Source organism: Contarinia nasturtii, unplaced genomic scaffold, assembly GCF_009176525.2.
Source record: "Contarinia nasturtii isolate CC-2019 unplaced genomic scaffold, AAFC_CNas_1.1 Cnas_scaffold_1037, whole genome shotgun sequence".
NCBI classification, from domain to species: Eukaryota; Metazoa; Arthropoda; class Insecta; order Diptera; family Cecidomyiidae; genus Contarinia; species Contarinia nasturtii.
The window spans coordinates 1,346,843-1,363,728 of NW_022198383.1; the positions used below are offsets into that span (position 1 = coordinate 1,346,843).

Below are 16,886 nucleotides of genomic sequence, written 5' to 3' on the forward strand. Positions count from 1 at the left end.
TATAAAGTTGGATTAAATTGATTTTTGTCTTATTTATTGTGTTTCAATTTTTACGTTTGCCGCTTTGAAATCCAAGGCAAAGCTTTAAAATCAATAACATTTCCTACTACATTTACCTAAAAATGCTTCTGTAAGAAAACATTGTCTTGATTTCGTTGAAGCTCAGGATTCGGTTTAAGAATTCAAAATGATAAATTCTGCTCGAAAATGTGTTTTGCTAATATTATTGTGCGCAATATTCGCACCAACTCTGAGCACTGTGTGTGATTGTTCATGTTCTGACTTATGCAGTTCCTGGTCAACAAGAAACAGTATAGTGTTCTCTATGTAGTTTCATTACATATTATTTGATAAATTTCTTTTAATTTCGATAAATAATAAAGGTTGCATCCAATATGGTTGTTATAAAGGCTATTGCTGGGCATCGTGCACGGCAGTTCTTAAACAAGGCGAATGGTGCTACACAACAAAAGGAAGATCTCAAGATTATAATTACGTGAAATGCAATATTGATATGGAATGTGAGCCACAGTGGCATTGCGCTGGACCATGCGCTTTGTTCAGTGCTTTTAATTTGACAAATGTTGAAAACAATGATATATTGACAAATAATATTTAAGTGAAATTTACTAAGTTTTGATTGCGAATACTGAATTCAAAATTTCGACAACATTTTTTGTTTATTGAGAATTTAAATACAAATAGTAAACTATCAATATCTCGAAGTACGGAAAATGTTAATCTAATTAACCATAAAATCTCAATTTCATAAAATTCATGTATGAATAAATAAATGACAGAATTTTGTGATGGCCTCATACATTTAATAAATTTCATTAATTCGTTTATTTTTTTCCGAAATTTGATCCATATGGGCAGTTTAATAACTTTAATCGAATATTTCAAAATATGTAAAAAAAATCTAAAAATAGAACGAACAAAATTTGATTTGTACGTAAATTCATCAAAACAAACTTTTTTTGCTTTTTAACTAGGTACTGATCCTCGTTATTGACGTTATTTGTTTAAATAACTCATAATGGAACTATCAGCTCCAATTTGTTTGTGAACAGAGCACCAAATTCCAATCTGAAAATAGATTTTTTTATGTATGTTCTCTGAAAATGCCAAAGAAAAAAGAAAAACAACTGTTGATGAACTGTTGAAATGTTCATGAAAGCATCCAAATTATATTTCCATTTCACTCTTAATTGTTAAGCCTTTAAGATGATAACAGTTTTTTTAATTAAAAAGAGAAGAATCAGTTCTTTATTTAAAAAAAAGTTCAAGTTTTTTCTTTTCTTTACATTTGGAGTATATATATTTTATAAGCGAAAGTTTGGGTGTCCATCTGTTTCTTTTTATTTATTATTTTTTGAAATACATTAATTTCTTGGTTCTCTAACTACATCAGCTTTGAACTCACAGTTTACACCTATTGGTTCATTTCTTTTTCCAAATCTTCCGGCATATCCTTTTAACAACATTGTAACAATTAAATCTCCATTGGTCATATATGTTTCTTGAGAACCATGTTTTTCAACAATATGTTTCAATCCATAAGATGATATTTTGTAAACAGAAGTTGAGCGAATAATTTGGTCAATAGCAGCAAATGCCTGTTGAATTCTTTTCACATCAAACAACGTACGGTTCTCTTTTCCTTGTCTATATTTTTCGATATTCGCCAAACTTCCTTTGCCCGCGTGGTTTCCATATTGAGAAAGCATCACACCCTTTTCTTCACAGGCTGGAACTAATTCATCGTAAATAATTTTATTTGCCGCTTCCAAAGAAAGCTGATTAAAGTCACTAACTTTGCGAAAAGTAACCGTTGCCATTGTTAAGTTTTCAATTTTAATTTGAAATTAAAAATTTATAATTTTTTCGTATACGATCAAGCGCGATCAAGGGCCTGAGTTTTTTCACCGTTGACTGTCAAACTCATGAAAGTGAGTCACTTCAAGTGACACCGCCCCTGTAGAAGACCCTGTATTAACGGATGTCAAACATCAACGGATGTCAAAATATGCGTTTAATGCCATATTAACCGATCCATATAAACCAACTACAAACGCTAAAAAAGTATCCATTTCTTATAAATGAAAAGTGTCATAACAAAGTGAATTAGTGAATATAAATTGAAGTAACACATTTTTAGTATCAAACGATATTTTAATGTTGAAAATTGTCGATTTGGCAAGCTGACTATAACATAAAACTAGCGAATTCTATATAAATTGAAAAAAATATATACGAAAGTAGTTTTTGATTTGACTACTGATTGCTTTTTATACCTATGTTCAAACTGAAATGGCTCAGCTACAAAACAATATGTGAAATAAAAATCTTATAAATTCCCAAGTCAGTATAATATTCTTTTTGAAGAGTGTACACTCTCTTTGTATAGTTTAATTCGACTCTCTTCTCACTCTTTTGCATAAAACACGTATATTCAATTCCCACTCCTTCCATGTGTACTATGCATACACAACAAGCGTACTGTGTTTGATGCAAAAGAGTGAGAAGAGACTGAGAAGAGTACACTGTACACTCTTTGAAAAGAGTATTATACTGACTTGGGTTACATAAATATGTTTTAATTCTATATTGATCATTTTAGACTGTTGATGGAACAGGCGTGCAAATTTGAATGAGGCATTATCTTGAAAGAAAAAAACAGTTCATCTTACCAAAGCTCATTGTTCTTCGTTATTAGACGAAATTAAATGAACAAATACATTTAATTAATTTAAATTTAATTCGACATACATTTAATTAATTTTAATAATTCGGTTATTTTTAAAATTCCCTTAATTTGATCCATATGGGTAGTTTAATAAATTTGGTCGAATATTTTAAAATATGTAGAAAACATAATGTAAAAATAGAACAAACCAAATTTTATTTGTACATAAAATAAGAGAAGATCTTAGAAGTGGAAATATTGTGCGTTTTATTATTAGATAAAGAAATCTTAAATTATTAAAGTGTACTTATCATTTGCCTATTCAAATAAAGTCGAATGAAATTGGGCATGTCTTTGGACTAGGTATACCTATCTATATCTAATCTATAGATTAAAATTATAAAAATTCAAGATAAAAGAATTTCTGGTAATTTGTTTTTAGGTCAATGCCGTGTTGTTTTCGTGTATTGGCTATTAACAACGAAGAAAAAAAATATCACATCAATTTCACAGTACATTAGTAAGTTGAAATTTACTCTGATTTTCACATTTTTAATTTTAAATAAAAAATGTTCACATTTATTAATATCTATCAAAAAGAGTTAAATTTTTTCTTTTATTATTCCTCTCTTGAAGCAAAGTTTAACAAGTTCAACCTCTTTTTCTAACTTTTCTTCATTTCAAGAGAAAGTCTGTCGTTCAAAGCCATGAATTTTCCTCACTGTGAAATCCTTCCGTCTTTTAAGTCAAGAAAATAATGAAACTTTCCCCGTGGATCATGTGCTACAACCAAAATGAATAAATTATTCAAATAGTATCGATGCGGTGAAAAATATGACCGTAACGTTTCATAAATGAATTTTAAACTTTTATTCGAACTGACACTTGTCATACTTATGAAAAGTGAAAACTTTATTGTTGGAAATACATAGTTTTTTAAAATAATAGTTTTTTATCACTTGAGAAAATATAAAATTCTTTTAGGTGTTATGGTCGAAAGTTGAACAAATCAAACCCTTTTTCTTCACATTCGAAGTGCCCATATTTTCTGGAACATATTTTGAGTATAAAAACATATGTAACGTATTTGGATTGGTTAAATCGTTAAGAAAGTTTCTCCACTAGAGCTTGTTCTACGTTTAATTCGCGATTAAAATGATTGTGCTTGAATTAAGTAAGAAATTGCAAAAGTTTATCGGTGTATATCGAGAAAGTACATCCAATTGGAAGGATATCGTTTATATGTCCGTAATGAACGTTGTCTATGTTTTTGGAATGTTTTCGATCTTTCTAGCAGAATGTTTTTTCTTCATGCTCGAGAATTATAAGGATATAGAAAAAACAACGGGAGCAATAGTCGTAATGATGGCTGGTAATAATTACTATTTGCTTTAATTATGTCGATCAAAAAGCATTTGTCGTCTATTTTCAGGTTGTTCTGGCATCGGCGTCTATTGTGGGGTGGCTTCTAATCTTAAATTAACTCAAAAACTTTATGCAATTTTGCAAGAGCTCGCTGATGATAGTAAAATCACTTATCAGTTCAAGTTATATGTATCCTAAAAAAGTGTTTACTTTTATAGGTTTAAAGTATCATGGTTTCACTGGATTTCAAGAGGCCGAAGAAAAGAGTCAGGTTTTAAGTAAATCGTTGCCAATGTTCGTGATCATTTTCTTCACATTTGGAACAATTTTTCCAATATTGGGGATGTCATTGTGGAACATTTATATGGGAAATTATCAATCTGAAATGTGGCTTTTACCCTACCAAGCCATACCGTTAATTGACAAATCCAATATATTCGAATGGTATTTTGAATTTATTCTTCAAGCTTTTGTCGGATACGTTTTCGTCTTAACAATAACAACGACAGTTACGTTTTTTGGTGGATGCAGTTACTACATTGAAGCATGTTTGAATCAATTTAAGCATATGTTTCAGGAAATCGATCGAAACGGTGAAAATATCGAAACAGTCGAAAAAAATATATTCAATACAATCATTTTCCACAACAAGATAATTGAATTTTTTGAAATACTTGCCAAAGTTTACAGTGCAGCGATATTCTTTCATTTAATATGCAACGTCCTATTTTTCGCGGGAGCTCTTTATCAAACGGAACAGGTAATTGGTGTTGATTCGTGTTCTGTGCTATTTTTGACATCTTTTTCTCACATTTACTTTTTTAGAATCTCGACAACGTTGGCTTTGATCTAATTTTTAATGTTTTGTGCGTGATGGAAGGTTTGTCGTACTCATTTATTTTGTGTTATTTTGCCAATTTAGCAACTTATTCGATGAGTGAGATAGCAAACGTTGTGTGTAACTCGAATTGGTATTCTCAACCACCGAAAATTCAGAAACTATTATTATTGATTATTTCACGAGGTCACAAGAAAAATGAATTCATGGGATTCAAAATCATTTATTGCTCATTGGAATCGTTTACGAAGGTAGACACATTTTCAATTCTTTTTCTTACACATTCATATCATACAATTTTATTTTTAGCTTAACAAAAACGCCACCACTTTCTATGTTCTGTTTCGAAATATTTCCCAAAAAGGATAGAAAGAACGTCAATATGACAAAAAGAATTAAAACTATTTATATAAAAAAAATAAAAGTTGATCATCGTAAAATCTAATGTCATTATTAACAGTCTATAATTTGTTATCTAGTAATCAATAAAAAGATAAACATTCAAAAAAGCAGACGCGTTGCTTCATAAATGCAATTTAATACTCATAAAAAATATGTACATTCCAGTTACAAATATGTGACCATGTGTGAAATATTTATTCCATTTGAATTTATCAATGAATCGACAACCTCGAGATGATCATCTTCATCGCTTGATGTTTCCGACTCCTCTTCGAAAATACACAGAAAATTTCATTTTCCAAATCTTTAAAAGTGGGCCGTTCTTCCGGTTCTATTTCCCAACAAGAAAACATAATGTTCAGATTAATACCACCATCGCAGTACTCAAAGACACAGCAATGAAATCCCTACTACCGTGCTAGATGAAGTGGACGGATTTTTAAATTTATTTGAACGACGCCATGTTACTATACTTGTCCATTACAACGTACATGTAACAGAAGAAACACACAGTCCATGTCCACGCTAGTGGACATAAACGATTTGAACCGTCAATGTGAACTAGATCAAGTATAGAACTTTACATAGGATCATATACGATGAATATGGATTACACAGTCTGTTTCAAAATACCGTCACCAATGTCGACACCATTTGACATCAAAATTTTGACAGTAAAAATATGTGTTATTGTTGTTGTCGTTTCATTGCTGTGCTCAAAGATTAGTGTTAATTCTCCTGTGAAATGTTTCAATTAAAAAAAAATGCGCGGAAAATTGTTTTTATATCTGAAAACATACCACACAAAATATTCTCAGCAATGGCACTGATAAAACTATTTATTTATATGCGGAATGTTGATGTCTTTTCAGGTTCTTTACAATATCGAACCCGGACAACAACAGAGAAACATTACTTGAAATCGAGGTCAATAAAAGATTAAAACGTTTTTATTTCTAAAATTTTATCAATCAAATTCATTGAATTCTACCTTTGCTTCATTTGTTTTCGACGTTTTGATAGCAAGTAACTGTTTTTCACCAAAAAGCCCCTTTCCCTTCAATATCGCTTTGTACACATCAAAATAAAAATCACTTTGCAACAGATCTATAGCTTCTTTACTATCTTATAATCGTATTTGTATTTTGGTAAAATACATTTGATAACGATGAGTAGTATAAATAAAGTGATAGCCAAGGCACACATAAACACAAACATTTAAAAAGTAAAAGAGTTACTAGGCTCAGGTAAGGGGATATATAAGCTGTGACTCTTTTTAAATGGTTAGAATGTGTAGTGAACCATTTTTGAAAGTGAAACACAGTGAGCAATTTTTTTACTGCTACCAAGATTACAACGCTAATAATAATGGTTTATGCACTTTAAGAAATCATTTTTTTCCTTGAACGTATCCGGCGACTCCATTTCTATCTAAAACCTATCTGGTCATTTCATCAAGTTCCATTGGACCTGAAATGGTTTGTGATTGAACTTCACTAAAATGCTTTCGATTTAAAAGTGTGTGTTGCCAAATTACTCATGTTGTGGGTTTCAATTTCCATGTTTCGATTCCTCAAAATAATGATACACACTATTTTTCGAATTATTTTATTATTTCAAGGATATTCATATGAATCTATTATCACGAATAAACGGTTTAACGAATTTTTCATTTTCATTCATATTTGACGTATTCTTCACAGTAAACAAATAAGACATCAAACCACATCATATATGATGTGGATATCGTATACGATAAATCCGTTTTAACCACTCATATCAGTTGAATTGCTAGACATTTCTCGGAAAAGAAAACATAATCATAAAAAACTTGAAGGTCATTTCGTTTATTGAAATGCTAACATTTTTCGCCGAATTTTTTTAAATAAAAGACTAAATGAAGCTGGTAACTCCAATTTGCTCATGGGACCAAAACGAGTTTTAATTCAAGTCTGCATACACTTTATTATTAATAAATTACACAAAAACTCAATTCAAATGTACAGATAAAGTACTTTTTACCTGATGTACGCTTTTAGAATAGAAGCGATCTTATCTAATGATTCTCCGGTCAATATAGTTCTATGGTTACCCTTTATGCTAATAATATTGATCTTGGATGTAACAATCTGTTAAGTTAAATGAAAATCGTTATCAAATTTAATGAATTCATCGTTAATTTAACGACGTTAAATATGTAAATTTTCGCAAATGCCAGACTCACCTCTGAGAGACCATAGTCAGCGGTTAATTGGACATCATTTTCGGTTGATTTAAACAAAATAACATTGGTGGTGGAGATTTTGTGGTCTGGTTCATACACATGAGCTATGACGAGTTTTTTAATTAAGGCATCGGCGGCCAATTGAATAGTTTCCGATGAAAATTTTGTTTTCGGACAAATGAGCTCAGAAATTCGTTTCAATTTCATATCGAATGAAGCGAGTGAGTCCAATGCCTTGGTGGTTTGTATGATGTCCAATTTCGCAACGATAAATCCAAAGTAAGCCAACATATATGATTGGAATTGTAATTCAGTGGTGCCTTCTATGCGTTTGCGATGTGTTTCCATGTACCATTTGGTGTATTTTGGAGAACCGTCAATCATGAAAAGTGTTGCTTTCTCACCGAACTTCTCCAATAGTACCACCATTTCAAAGGCAACCGCTGCACCGAATGAATAACCAATGATGACATACGGGCCAGTCTTTTGTACGGTCTTCATTTGTTTGACATAGAATGCAGCCAAGTCGCTCAATGAAGTCAATGGCGCGTCTTTTGTACACTGCAAACCATAGACTGGTACGGTCAATTTGGCAGCTAATGGTTCCAATGCAGTAACAGAACCTTCAATAGCATGCACCGCAAAGAATGGGGATGCGTTACTTTCAGCGGTTGCTTGAGTTTTAAGTTTGACCAAAACTTCCGTTGGCATCAACTCGTCGGTGAAAACGATTTGAATTCCATCGTCGAAGGCTGTTGTTTGAGTGCTACTAGTTTCAGCACTGCTCATGGATACCGGTGCATCATTAGAAGCTCTCGATTCTGGAAATCTCGTCAATATTAGACCAAAATAGCTTAATCTTCATGTATTCAACTTACCCAAAGCCTTAAGGCTTCCGAATGACAATAGACGAATTTCTTCTGTTGACATCACAATATCGTAGCTTCGTTCCAACGTTTGTTTTATTTCAGCACTTATCAACGAATCCATTCCCAAATCAGCCAATGATGCTTGGCCTGGAACATTCTTCAAGTCTTTCAATCCCAAAATGCTGGCAACACAGCTCACTAAACTGACACCGCTGCTTTCGGCCTTACGCTTTTCCGCAACGACCATTGAAGCGAGCACAGGGTGTGGTTGTTGCATGAAAATATCCATGGTATGTAAGCATGAAACCATACGCTGCAATAATGTACCACCAACAACAATAGTATCGTTATCACCCAAACTTTCAACAACCAAACCAGTATCACCGATGGCACCCCATTGAATCGATGTACCTGGCAAACCAAATGCTTGACGATTTTCCATGATACGTTCCATGGCCGAGTTGGCCAAACCATAATTAGTTTGACCGATATTACCCCGACCGCACGATACTGAGGAAAAGCACACAAAGTAGTCCAATACAGGGCACAAGTCACGTGATGCTGTATCCAAATATTTGGTTCCATTGACTTTTGGTGCGCAAACAGTTTGGAAATCTTTTTCAGTCTGATTTTCCAAAATGTTATCACGTAAAACAGCGGCAAGATTGAAAATACCACCGACTTGTCCCAATTTATTGGCTACATTGAGTAAATTTTGTGCACCCGCCAATGTTGTCACATCATTTGTATCAACTAAAACGTTAACACCCTTTTCGATCCAACGACGAATCATTAATGATTGATAACCTGTCTTAACACCGATACGCGATGTCAATACGATTTTTGATGCACCACGTGCTATCATCCAATTGACTAATTCTAAGCCGAAACCACCCAAACCACCAACAATGACATAGGTTTTATCACTATAGAAATACGTACGTGGTATGGCAGCAATTAATTTTGAGGTCGGCTTTTTAACTTCGCGTGATTCTTCATCGCGCACTTTCACCACGACCTTACCAATGTGTCTACCGCTGGCCATAAAACGGAACGCTTGTTCCACTTGATTTTCATTGAAAATGGTTGTTGGCAGTGGACGAACGGCGCCATTTTTAATACCTTCAGCAACCAAAGTGACAACTAACTCCTTTTCTTTGTCATCACTAGCCATAATTCTATCCAATAAAATACCATGAAATGATGTGTTCTTCAAGAACACAGACATTCCTAGCGGCGAATTGTTGTGCATATCAACTTTTCCGATTTCCAAGAAACGTCCATCGAGACCCAAGCACCGTATTGAGGCTTGCAGCATATCGTCGGCAAGTGAATTTAAAACCAAGTCAACTCCCTTCCCTTTGGTGGCACGCATGATAAATTGTTCGAATGATGTGTCACGCGAGTTACCAATGTGAGCATCAGTCAATTGAGGGAAGGTCTTTTTTAAGAATTCACGCTTCTTCTTGCTACCAACTGTTGTATAAACGATCAGTCCATGATGTAGAGCAACATTGATTGCTGCTTGTCCCACTCCACCGCTACCAGCATGAATTAAAATCGATTCGCCCTTTTTCATTTGACCGCGGACGACCAAAGCATAATAGACCGTTGAATAAACACACGGAACAGTTGACGCTTCTTCCATGCTCCAGTTGTCGGGAATTTCCCACATCATATTTCGTTGAGCAACACAAGTTGTTGCAAGTGCTTTTGCTTGAACCATGGCCATTATACCTGATATTGGAAACATTTGTTTTGATTAAATTTGATTGGTGAAAAAGGGTAAAATGAAAACTTACGTTTTCCGTTTGAGTCACGTCCAGCAAATTCCATGCCCAATACACAATCCTGAGTCGGTAAATCACCTGGCAGGGCATCGGCCGCCAATCTTCCTGTGCTCAACATAACGTCACGGAAATTGATTGGTGCATAGTAAACGGAGCACAATTCATTTTTTTTATCTAACGGATCGATCATTTGCTGTGTCAATGGGCTTTCAATCCATGATAAGCTTGATAAATCTCCCTTGGTCAAAGCATTCACGTAAGCATGCTTGACGGGGATATTCGAAACTTCATCCAATTTCAAATGTCTGAATGTTCCCCAACCGCCATTTTTATACACATTGATGATCAAATCTTTGCTCAATTGATTGGCATACATTTTACTGGTGAATGAAAACTGCTCAACCTTTGCATCTTGTACGAATATCAAACGAGCAAATTTTCCACCGTTTTCATATTTGAGGCAGTTCATAAAACCAACGGCGCCCAATAGTTCTTCACCGTGTCCAACAATGTACACATAAGTGTTATCTCTTTCAGCATTCGCCAAAGCTGTTTGCAATTGTCCAAGGTATGAGTAATTCTTTTCGGTGATCTTGACGACGGTCTTGTTTCGAGAGGCAAAATCGACGATTGGCCGCAATAAAATAAAGTATTTGTTGTTAGCACGTTGAACCGAGATAATTGCTAAATTTAAACTGTTGAATAATTTGTTTGCAGTGGCCTCGTCATAACCGACAACATTTTCTTCGAGCAAAATGAAACCACCTTCACGGATTGATGATTTAAGATTATCAATAACAGTTTTAGCGTTAGAACGTGGAACAACATCGTAAGCAATGACTAGATGACAGTTTGATTCAACTGGACCAGTGCTTGGATCTTCGGAAACAACACGAATACCCGATTTTCCAACAGCTGTTGATCGGTTTGTCACAAAAACAACATCGTTAACTAACCTGGGTTCGCTTTCAATGATGCTTTGAATGGTCCGAGCAAGTCCATTTTCGGCAATTTTATTTTCAATTACATCAGCCCATTTAATTTTCAATGCACCGCCACTGTTTTCAACAACTAAATGAGTTGCAACCGAAATGGCATGTAAACGTGCCCGTTCATCATTATTTGCCAAATCTTGATTTGTGTTGTCGAGTGGAATATATCGATAATGTTCCAAAATTGGTGATTGTGTGCCTGGACGTCGAGGTGCCAATGAAGCCTTCAATCCGCGCAATTCAACGCCACCCGATTTAACGACATTGAGATCTTTGTACATGTAAACTGGAACATCAACTTTGTTTTGTTTGAAATGTTCGACCATTTCCAAGTGTATGCTTGGATTAAAAACAGCACGTTCTATACGTGTTGGCAAGTAAATTTCACGGTCATTTTTGCCCATAATACAAAATTGCAACATAGTATCGATGAAAGTGACCCAATTGTTTTGCCATTGCAATTTACCAGCAATGAATTTCGAATCGGACTCGCTAATACCGCGGAATTTACCACTATAGTCGTAACCACGAAGACGCAACTCCTTGTAGACATCGTTTAGTTTCAATTTCAGACCCGATTTGTCTTGTTCAAGTGGCTCCAATGGCAATTCCTCGAATTCATCTTCGGGTACACAGATTTTACCAGATACAGCCAATGAACCCCCTTCACAGATTTCAAAGCGATTGGTTCCATCGAAGAATTTGATGGCGAGTTTGATGGAGCCGTCCTTTGGCAAAATGGTAGCACGATGGAAAACAACATCTTCGAAAACAACTGATGTCTGTTCGAACATGCTGTTCTTTATTTTGGGGAATGTACGCCATGCCAAAGTCATATAACCAGTAGCTGGGAACAAAATACGACCATCTATTGCGTGACCAGCCAAATATGTGTCTTCGTCTTTGGTAAGGTTTACCTCAACAATCGTTTCACCGAGAGTTGCTGAAAGAAAACATAGTGTCTTAATTTTTTGCAGATTCAATTTAAGTATTATTATCTTTTTATTTTGATAACTTACAATCCGTTCCGAATTTTGGAACCATAAAACGTTGTGAGTGATCCCATCCAATTTTTGAGTTCAACATAGGTGTTCCACGACCAACTGGATATGAAAGAGGCGCATACAATTTCGAGACCTGTGGTTGAGCACCAGTGGTATATAATCTGAAGCAAACCAAAGATTAAAAATTTCCATTCGAATTTCCTCTCTCTCAAATTCTTGTGGGTAATAACTTACTTTCCAATATTTTGCAAGAAGAAAGCAAGATTATTTTCATGTCCACGTTTGATCAAGCTCAATTTCACGGCTTTGCTGTCCAATGATCTCTTCAAAATTGCTTGCAATAAACCAGTTGGGGCTATTTCGATGCAAATAGCATTTTTTGGAATATGTTGAACGCCTTCGTGGAACAAGACTGGTGACAACATATTGTTTACGTGGTACGTCGATGAGCTTTGTTGAGCAATTGGTGTATTCCACTTGTCCTCTGGGATGCTTGCTGAAAATCATAGGAAAAATGTATTTGTTTCTGTGAACAGTAACAACGCTCCGTCCAAAACGAAACGAATCCGAAACGTACTACTGATCCAACGTGATGTGCGAGTTCTCGGATTTGAAATGATACGTTCTAACGATTTAAGCAATTTTGGTCCAGCATCAGCAATGTATTTGCTGTGGAAGGCATATCCCGATGAGTTGACCTCCTTTGCAAATACACCACTTTTTTTGAGTTCTTCAACAAATTTTATAATTGAATCTGGTGGTCCCGAAATGGTGACACTGTCATTGCTGTTATGACATGCGGCAACGATATCGACTGGAACACGAGCCTAAGAATGGACAACGAAACGAGAAGAAAAATCGAAAACAAATTCAACGTGTACTGAATGTGCTTTTTTGAGTCTTAAAATTGACCTTTGTGCCTTCCCATGTTAAGCCGATAGCAGCCATCATACCCTTATTCAAGTTTGCTTCCAATATGCTACGTCCTCTCCAATATGCAGCCAAAACGGTTTGTTCTAGTGTAAAGCAACCGTCCGCATAAGCACAACCTGAACTCAAATAATTCGGTTAATAAATAGCTATTATTAAGAGTTGTAATTATTTTTACCCAATTCACCGGTCGAATGTCCGATGATTCCATTCGGTGTAATTTCCAAGTGGGTTAAAATATCGGTGAGAGCAACTTGAACGGCAGCGATCGAAACGACTGAATTCAAAATGTCATCGAATGCCGATTCATCACTTTTCATGAGAACTTTAAACAAATCAAAGCCCTCTGGACGCAAAGCATCAGCACAGCGATTAATGCTACTGCGGAACACTTCCAAATGCATCAAATCTTTAGCCATGCTAGCCCATTGTGATCCAATACCAGAGTAAATATACCAGACCGGGCGTTTGTCATCGACCAATTCGTTGACTTCGCGAACGGTTGTCACGTCACCACCGACTACAGCATAACCACGTGAGTAATGCAATGGAATGTTCTTTGAGTGGATTTTATTGACCAATCCTATGAATTCATCGTCAGTTTTGTTTTTGTCAATTTCATTCAAAAGCAAGTCGACAGCATTGCTGGTTCGACCGGAAAGTATAGCCAGCCGTGGAATAGTGTCGCTTGGATTTGTTGATTTTCGTTTTTGATTGGATTTCAAGATGACATGGGCATTTGCGCCGCCGAAACCGAATGAATTCAAACCAATGATACCACCGTTCCATGGAGTGTTTCGGTCGACAACTTTAAGGCGGCCATCAATAATACCTTGTAAATTGGGATTTGGTGATTTATAGTGCAAATTCCCCGGAATAATACCGGTTTCCATTGCCAAAAGAGCTTTAGCGATCGAGCAAACACCAGAAACTGGTTCAGCATGTCCCATATTTGATTTTACAGCGCCAATGAGCAATGGTGTTTTACGATTTTTGCAGAAGAAGTCAGTGATTGAATTCACTTCTTGTGTGTCACCGACTTTTGTACCAGTGCCATGGGCTTCAACATACACAACATCATTCGGATGCAATCCAATTTCATTGTAGGTTTCACGCATCAATTTAGTTTGCATGTTACCAATGGGAAATGTGATGCCCTCCTCTTTGAAACCATCTGTATTTGTGCGAACATTCAAAATCGATGCATAAATACGACGAGCTTGGCTTTCCTTTTGCAAAAAGACAACCACACAACCTTCAGACCGTACATAACCATCGCCACTTTCGTCGAATGATTTACATTTTCCGACAGCGCCCAACATGCCCAACCGATTGAACTGCAATGACATAGTGGGTTCAAGAATAAGAGCAGCTCCGGCCACAATAGCCGAATCACAATGGCCTGCTTTCAAATCGGAAAAAGCCTGTGACAATGCATACAATGAACTTGAACAAGCTGTATCAATCGCAAAACTTGGTCCTTTGAAATCAAACGTGAATGATAAACGATTGGCAAACATAGCTCGAGCACAACCAGTTACACCATAACCATTGACACGGTCTGGATTTGCAAGCCAATACCTTTCAGTTTCCGAATTTGATACACCAATATATACACCAGTATCGCTGCCACGCAATTCTTGCGGATTGAAACCGGCATCGATGATTGCTTCGTGTGTTGCTTCGAGCAACATTCTTAATTGTGGGTCCATGCATTCGGCTTGTTTTTGATGTACACCGAAATATTGTTGATCGAAATTTTCCATATCTTCATCCTTCATTTTACCAATTCGTGTTGGTAAATCGTACAAACCATTTGGCCAACGTCGAGGATCATCATTTACCATGTCAACTCCATTGAATAAATTCTCTTTGAATTCTTGGATATTTGAACTCTCTGGTAACCGTCCGGAGAAACCAGAGATCACAATTTCATCGGGTAACTTTTTATAATTATATTGAGGGGTTTCCATGCTCGATGAAGTGTTAATTATGATATTCTTCTTTTAAGTTACAAAAAATCGGAAGGAATTTTTTCCAATATTTTGGGGAGAATATATTGATTTAGTACAGTTACGAATTACATAAGCTTACAACATGAACTGGAATGTGTTCATTTCTGCAGAAGTACTTATATCCTAATTTTGGCCATGAAAATGTGTCATGTCTTTGAAATAAAAATAATCGTGTTACATTAAAATCATTTTTATCGGTCATGTTTATTTTATAAAATGTGATGAATTCATGAAGATGGTGTCACGTTCGAAGTGATTTGAATAAAACATTTCATGACTCTTACATGCAATATGTATATTCGATTATTCTGGGTCATAAAACAAACACATCAGGTATTAATCGAAATATTCCGAATGGACAACAAACGAAAACGAACAATTTATTTTGATGTTTTCTTTTTTTTACTCCCATTTTTTCATCGGAACCAAAACAATGCTTAAAATTTGTTTCAAAGTATTTCAAGAAAAATACGGAAAGTTATCTCCCTTTTCAATGAAACAAATACGAAGAGCACGATTAAAATTATTCAAGAAAAATTAATTCGTTTATTTTTGATAATGTGTAAAAGTTGGTGAAAATGAAGTGGTTGTTATTGAATCATCCTCCTATTTCAAAAATTTCGGTAAATTATTGCAAACCACGTCGAATCGAGTAATTGCTAACTTTTTGATGCAGAACGCCATTTACTCCGCAACGGATATGCTAACAGATGAAATACGTAATCTAAAAGATGCTTTTCGAGTTGCAACTGGTTCGACTGTGATTCGAGAACAAAGATGGTTTGAATGTTTTAAATTCGCACACAAAAGGTTTGAACTTAATATTATTATTCAACGTTATATATTCATCAAGATGATAATAAAACGTTTTAAAATAGATTTTTAACGGCTGTTGGTGCAATGTATGTGCGTAAATATTTTCATCAAGATTCAAAAGCTGCCGCTTTGGAGTTGGTAAATGGAATTCTGAATGAAACAAAACTTAGTTTGAACGGATCGAATTGGATGGACGAAGAAGAACAAAAACAGTTGCTAAAAAAACTTGATTCCCTTTCTCTCGATATTGGTTATGCAGATGAACTATTGGACGATTCAAAAATTGAAAAATACTACCAACAACTGCAAATTGACGAAAATAATTATCTCTTGTCGATAATGAATGTATTTAAATGGAAAAATGATGTTTTGGGGCCCAAAGCGAGCAAGTGTTCAAATTTGGGCTGTTAATATTTATCCAACGATTATGCAGGGTACCTACAATGAAGACGCAAATAGACTAGGTTATTGAATCTTTTATAAAATAGATGATAACACTATCTTAAGAAGATTTTTCTGTTTTTAGGCTTTTCGGCCAGCATATGAAAGAGTTTGCTGAAGATTTTCAGTGCTTTAAAGAATCTTCCATGAATCCACGGCAAAAATGCGAAATATTATAAACTAGGGGGAAGACATGGTTTTTATCCATTTCTCCTAATTTGCGTTTAACATTATCTAATATCTTGTATGTCTTTTTTCTAATAAACGTACGATTACAGTGATGTTTTACTAATGAATTTGTGTCTTGAATTGATAGAATATAGATTGGTATAAAAGGATCATTGGACATTCAAATCAATGAAAAAATCAAATATTTCGATTGGCAAAAAGTCACGTTTGCATTATTTCATTTACTATAGTCAGAAAGTAGCGTGCCTTCAATCTTGCTACAACCTTTGGTTCAACAAACGAAATAATCGAAAGTTCTTTCCAAAAGTCAATTTCAATAAGA

At 35.1% G+C, this 16,886-nt stretch overlaps 2 protein-coding genes and 1 long non-coding RNA gene across 3 annotated transcripts; 2 read left to right on the forward strand and 1 right to left on the reverse strand.

The window, feature by feature from the left end:
* Positions 1-820, forward strand: LOC116344112. Its single transcript, XR_004201380.1, has 2 exons — positions 1-311; positions 384-820. It is a non-coding gene; the product is annotated as an uncharacterized LOC116344112 (long non-coding RNA).
* Positions 821-4,054: 3,234 nt separating this feature from the next.
* On the forward strand, positions 4,055-5,212 carry LOC116343656 (putative odorant receptor 92a). Its single transcript, XM_031771859.1, has 4 exons — positions 4,055-4,061; positions 4,122-4,214; positions 4,273-4,814; positions 4,880-5,212. The coding sequence occupies exons 1-4, from the start codon at positions 4,055-4,057 to the stop codon at positions 5,204-5,206; spliced, it is 969 nt and encodes a 322-aa protein (XP_031627719.1). The 3' UTR covers positions 5,207-5,212.
* A 2,044-nt stretch (positions 5,213-7,256) lies between these two features.
* LOC116344296 (fatty acid synthase-like) lies at positions 7,257-15,130 on the reverse strand. The gene is made up of 9 exons (XM_031772771.1): positions 13,282-15,130; positions 13,086-13,222; positions 12,751-13,000; positions 12,408-12,669; positions 12,189-12,334; positions 10,190-12,112; positions 8,397-10,124; positions 7,519-8,339; positions 7,257-7,423 (listed from the first exon to the last, which is right to left on the reverse strand). Exons 1-9 carry the CDS (start codon positions 15,074-15,076, stop codon positions 7,313-7,315), a joined length of 7,173 nt encoding a protein of 2,390 aa, XP_031628631.1. The 5' UTR covers positions 15,077-15,130; the 3' UTR covers positions 7,257-7,312.
* Positions 15,131-16,886: the final 1,756 nt, after the last annotated feature.

What these genes read in the sequence shown, in the direction of transcription:
- LOC116343656 (XM_031771859.1), top strand. An exon ending in GCAAGAGCTCGCTGATGATA is followed by an intron (nt 4,215 to 4,272) that starts GTAAAATCACTT and finishes TTACTTTTATAG; the next exon opens with GTTTAAAGTATCATGGTTTC. An exon ending in CTCTTTATCAAACGGAACAG is followed by an intron (nt 4,815 to 4,879) that starts GTAATTGGTGTT and finishes TTACTTTTTTAG; the next exon opens with AATCTCGACAACGTTGGCTT.
- LOC116344296 (XM_031772771.1), bottom strand. Translation starts at nt 15,076, where the DNA reads ATGGAAACCCCTCAATATAATTATAAAAAGTTACCCGATGAAATTGTG. An exon ending in TCCAAAATTCGGAACGGATT is followed by an intron (nt 12,113 to 12,188) that starts GTAAGTTATCAA and finishes GTTTTCTTTCAG; the next exon opens with CAACTCTCGGTGAAACGATT. An exon ending in CGGAAGCCTTAAGGCTTTGG is followed by an intron (nt 8,340 to 8,396) that starts GTAAGTTGAATA and finishes CGAGATTTCCAG; the next exon opens with AATCGAGAGCTTCTAATGAT.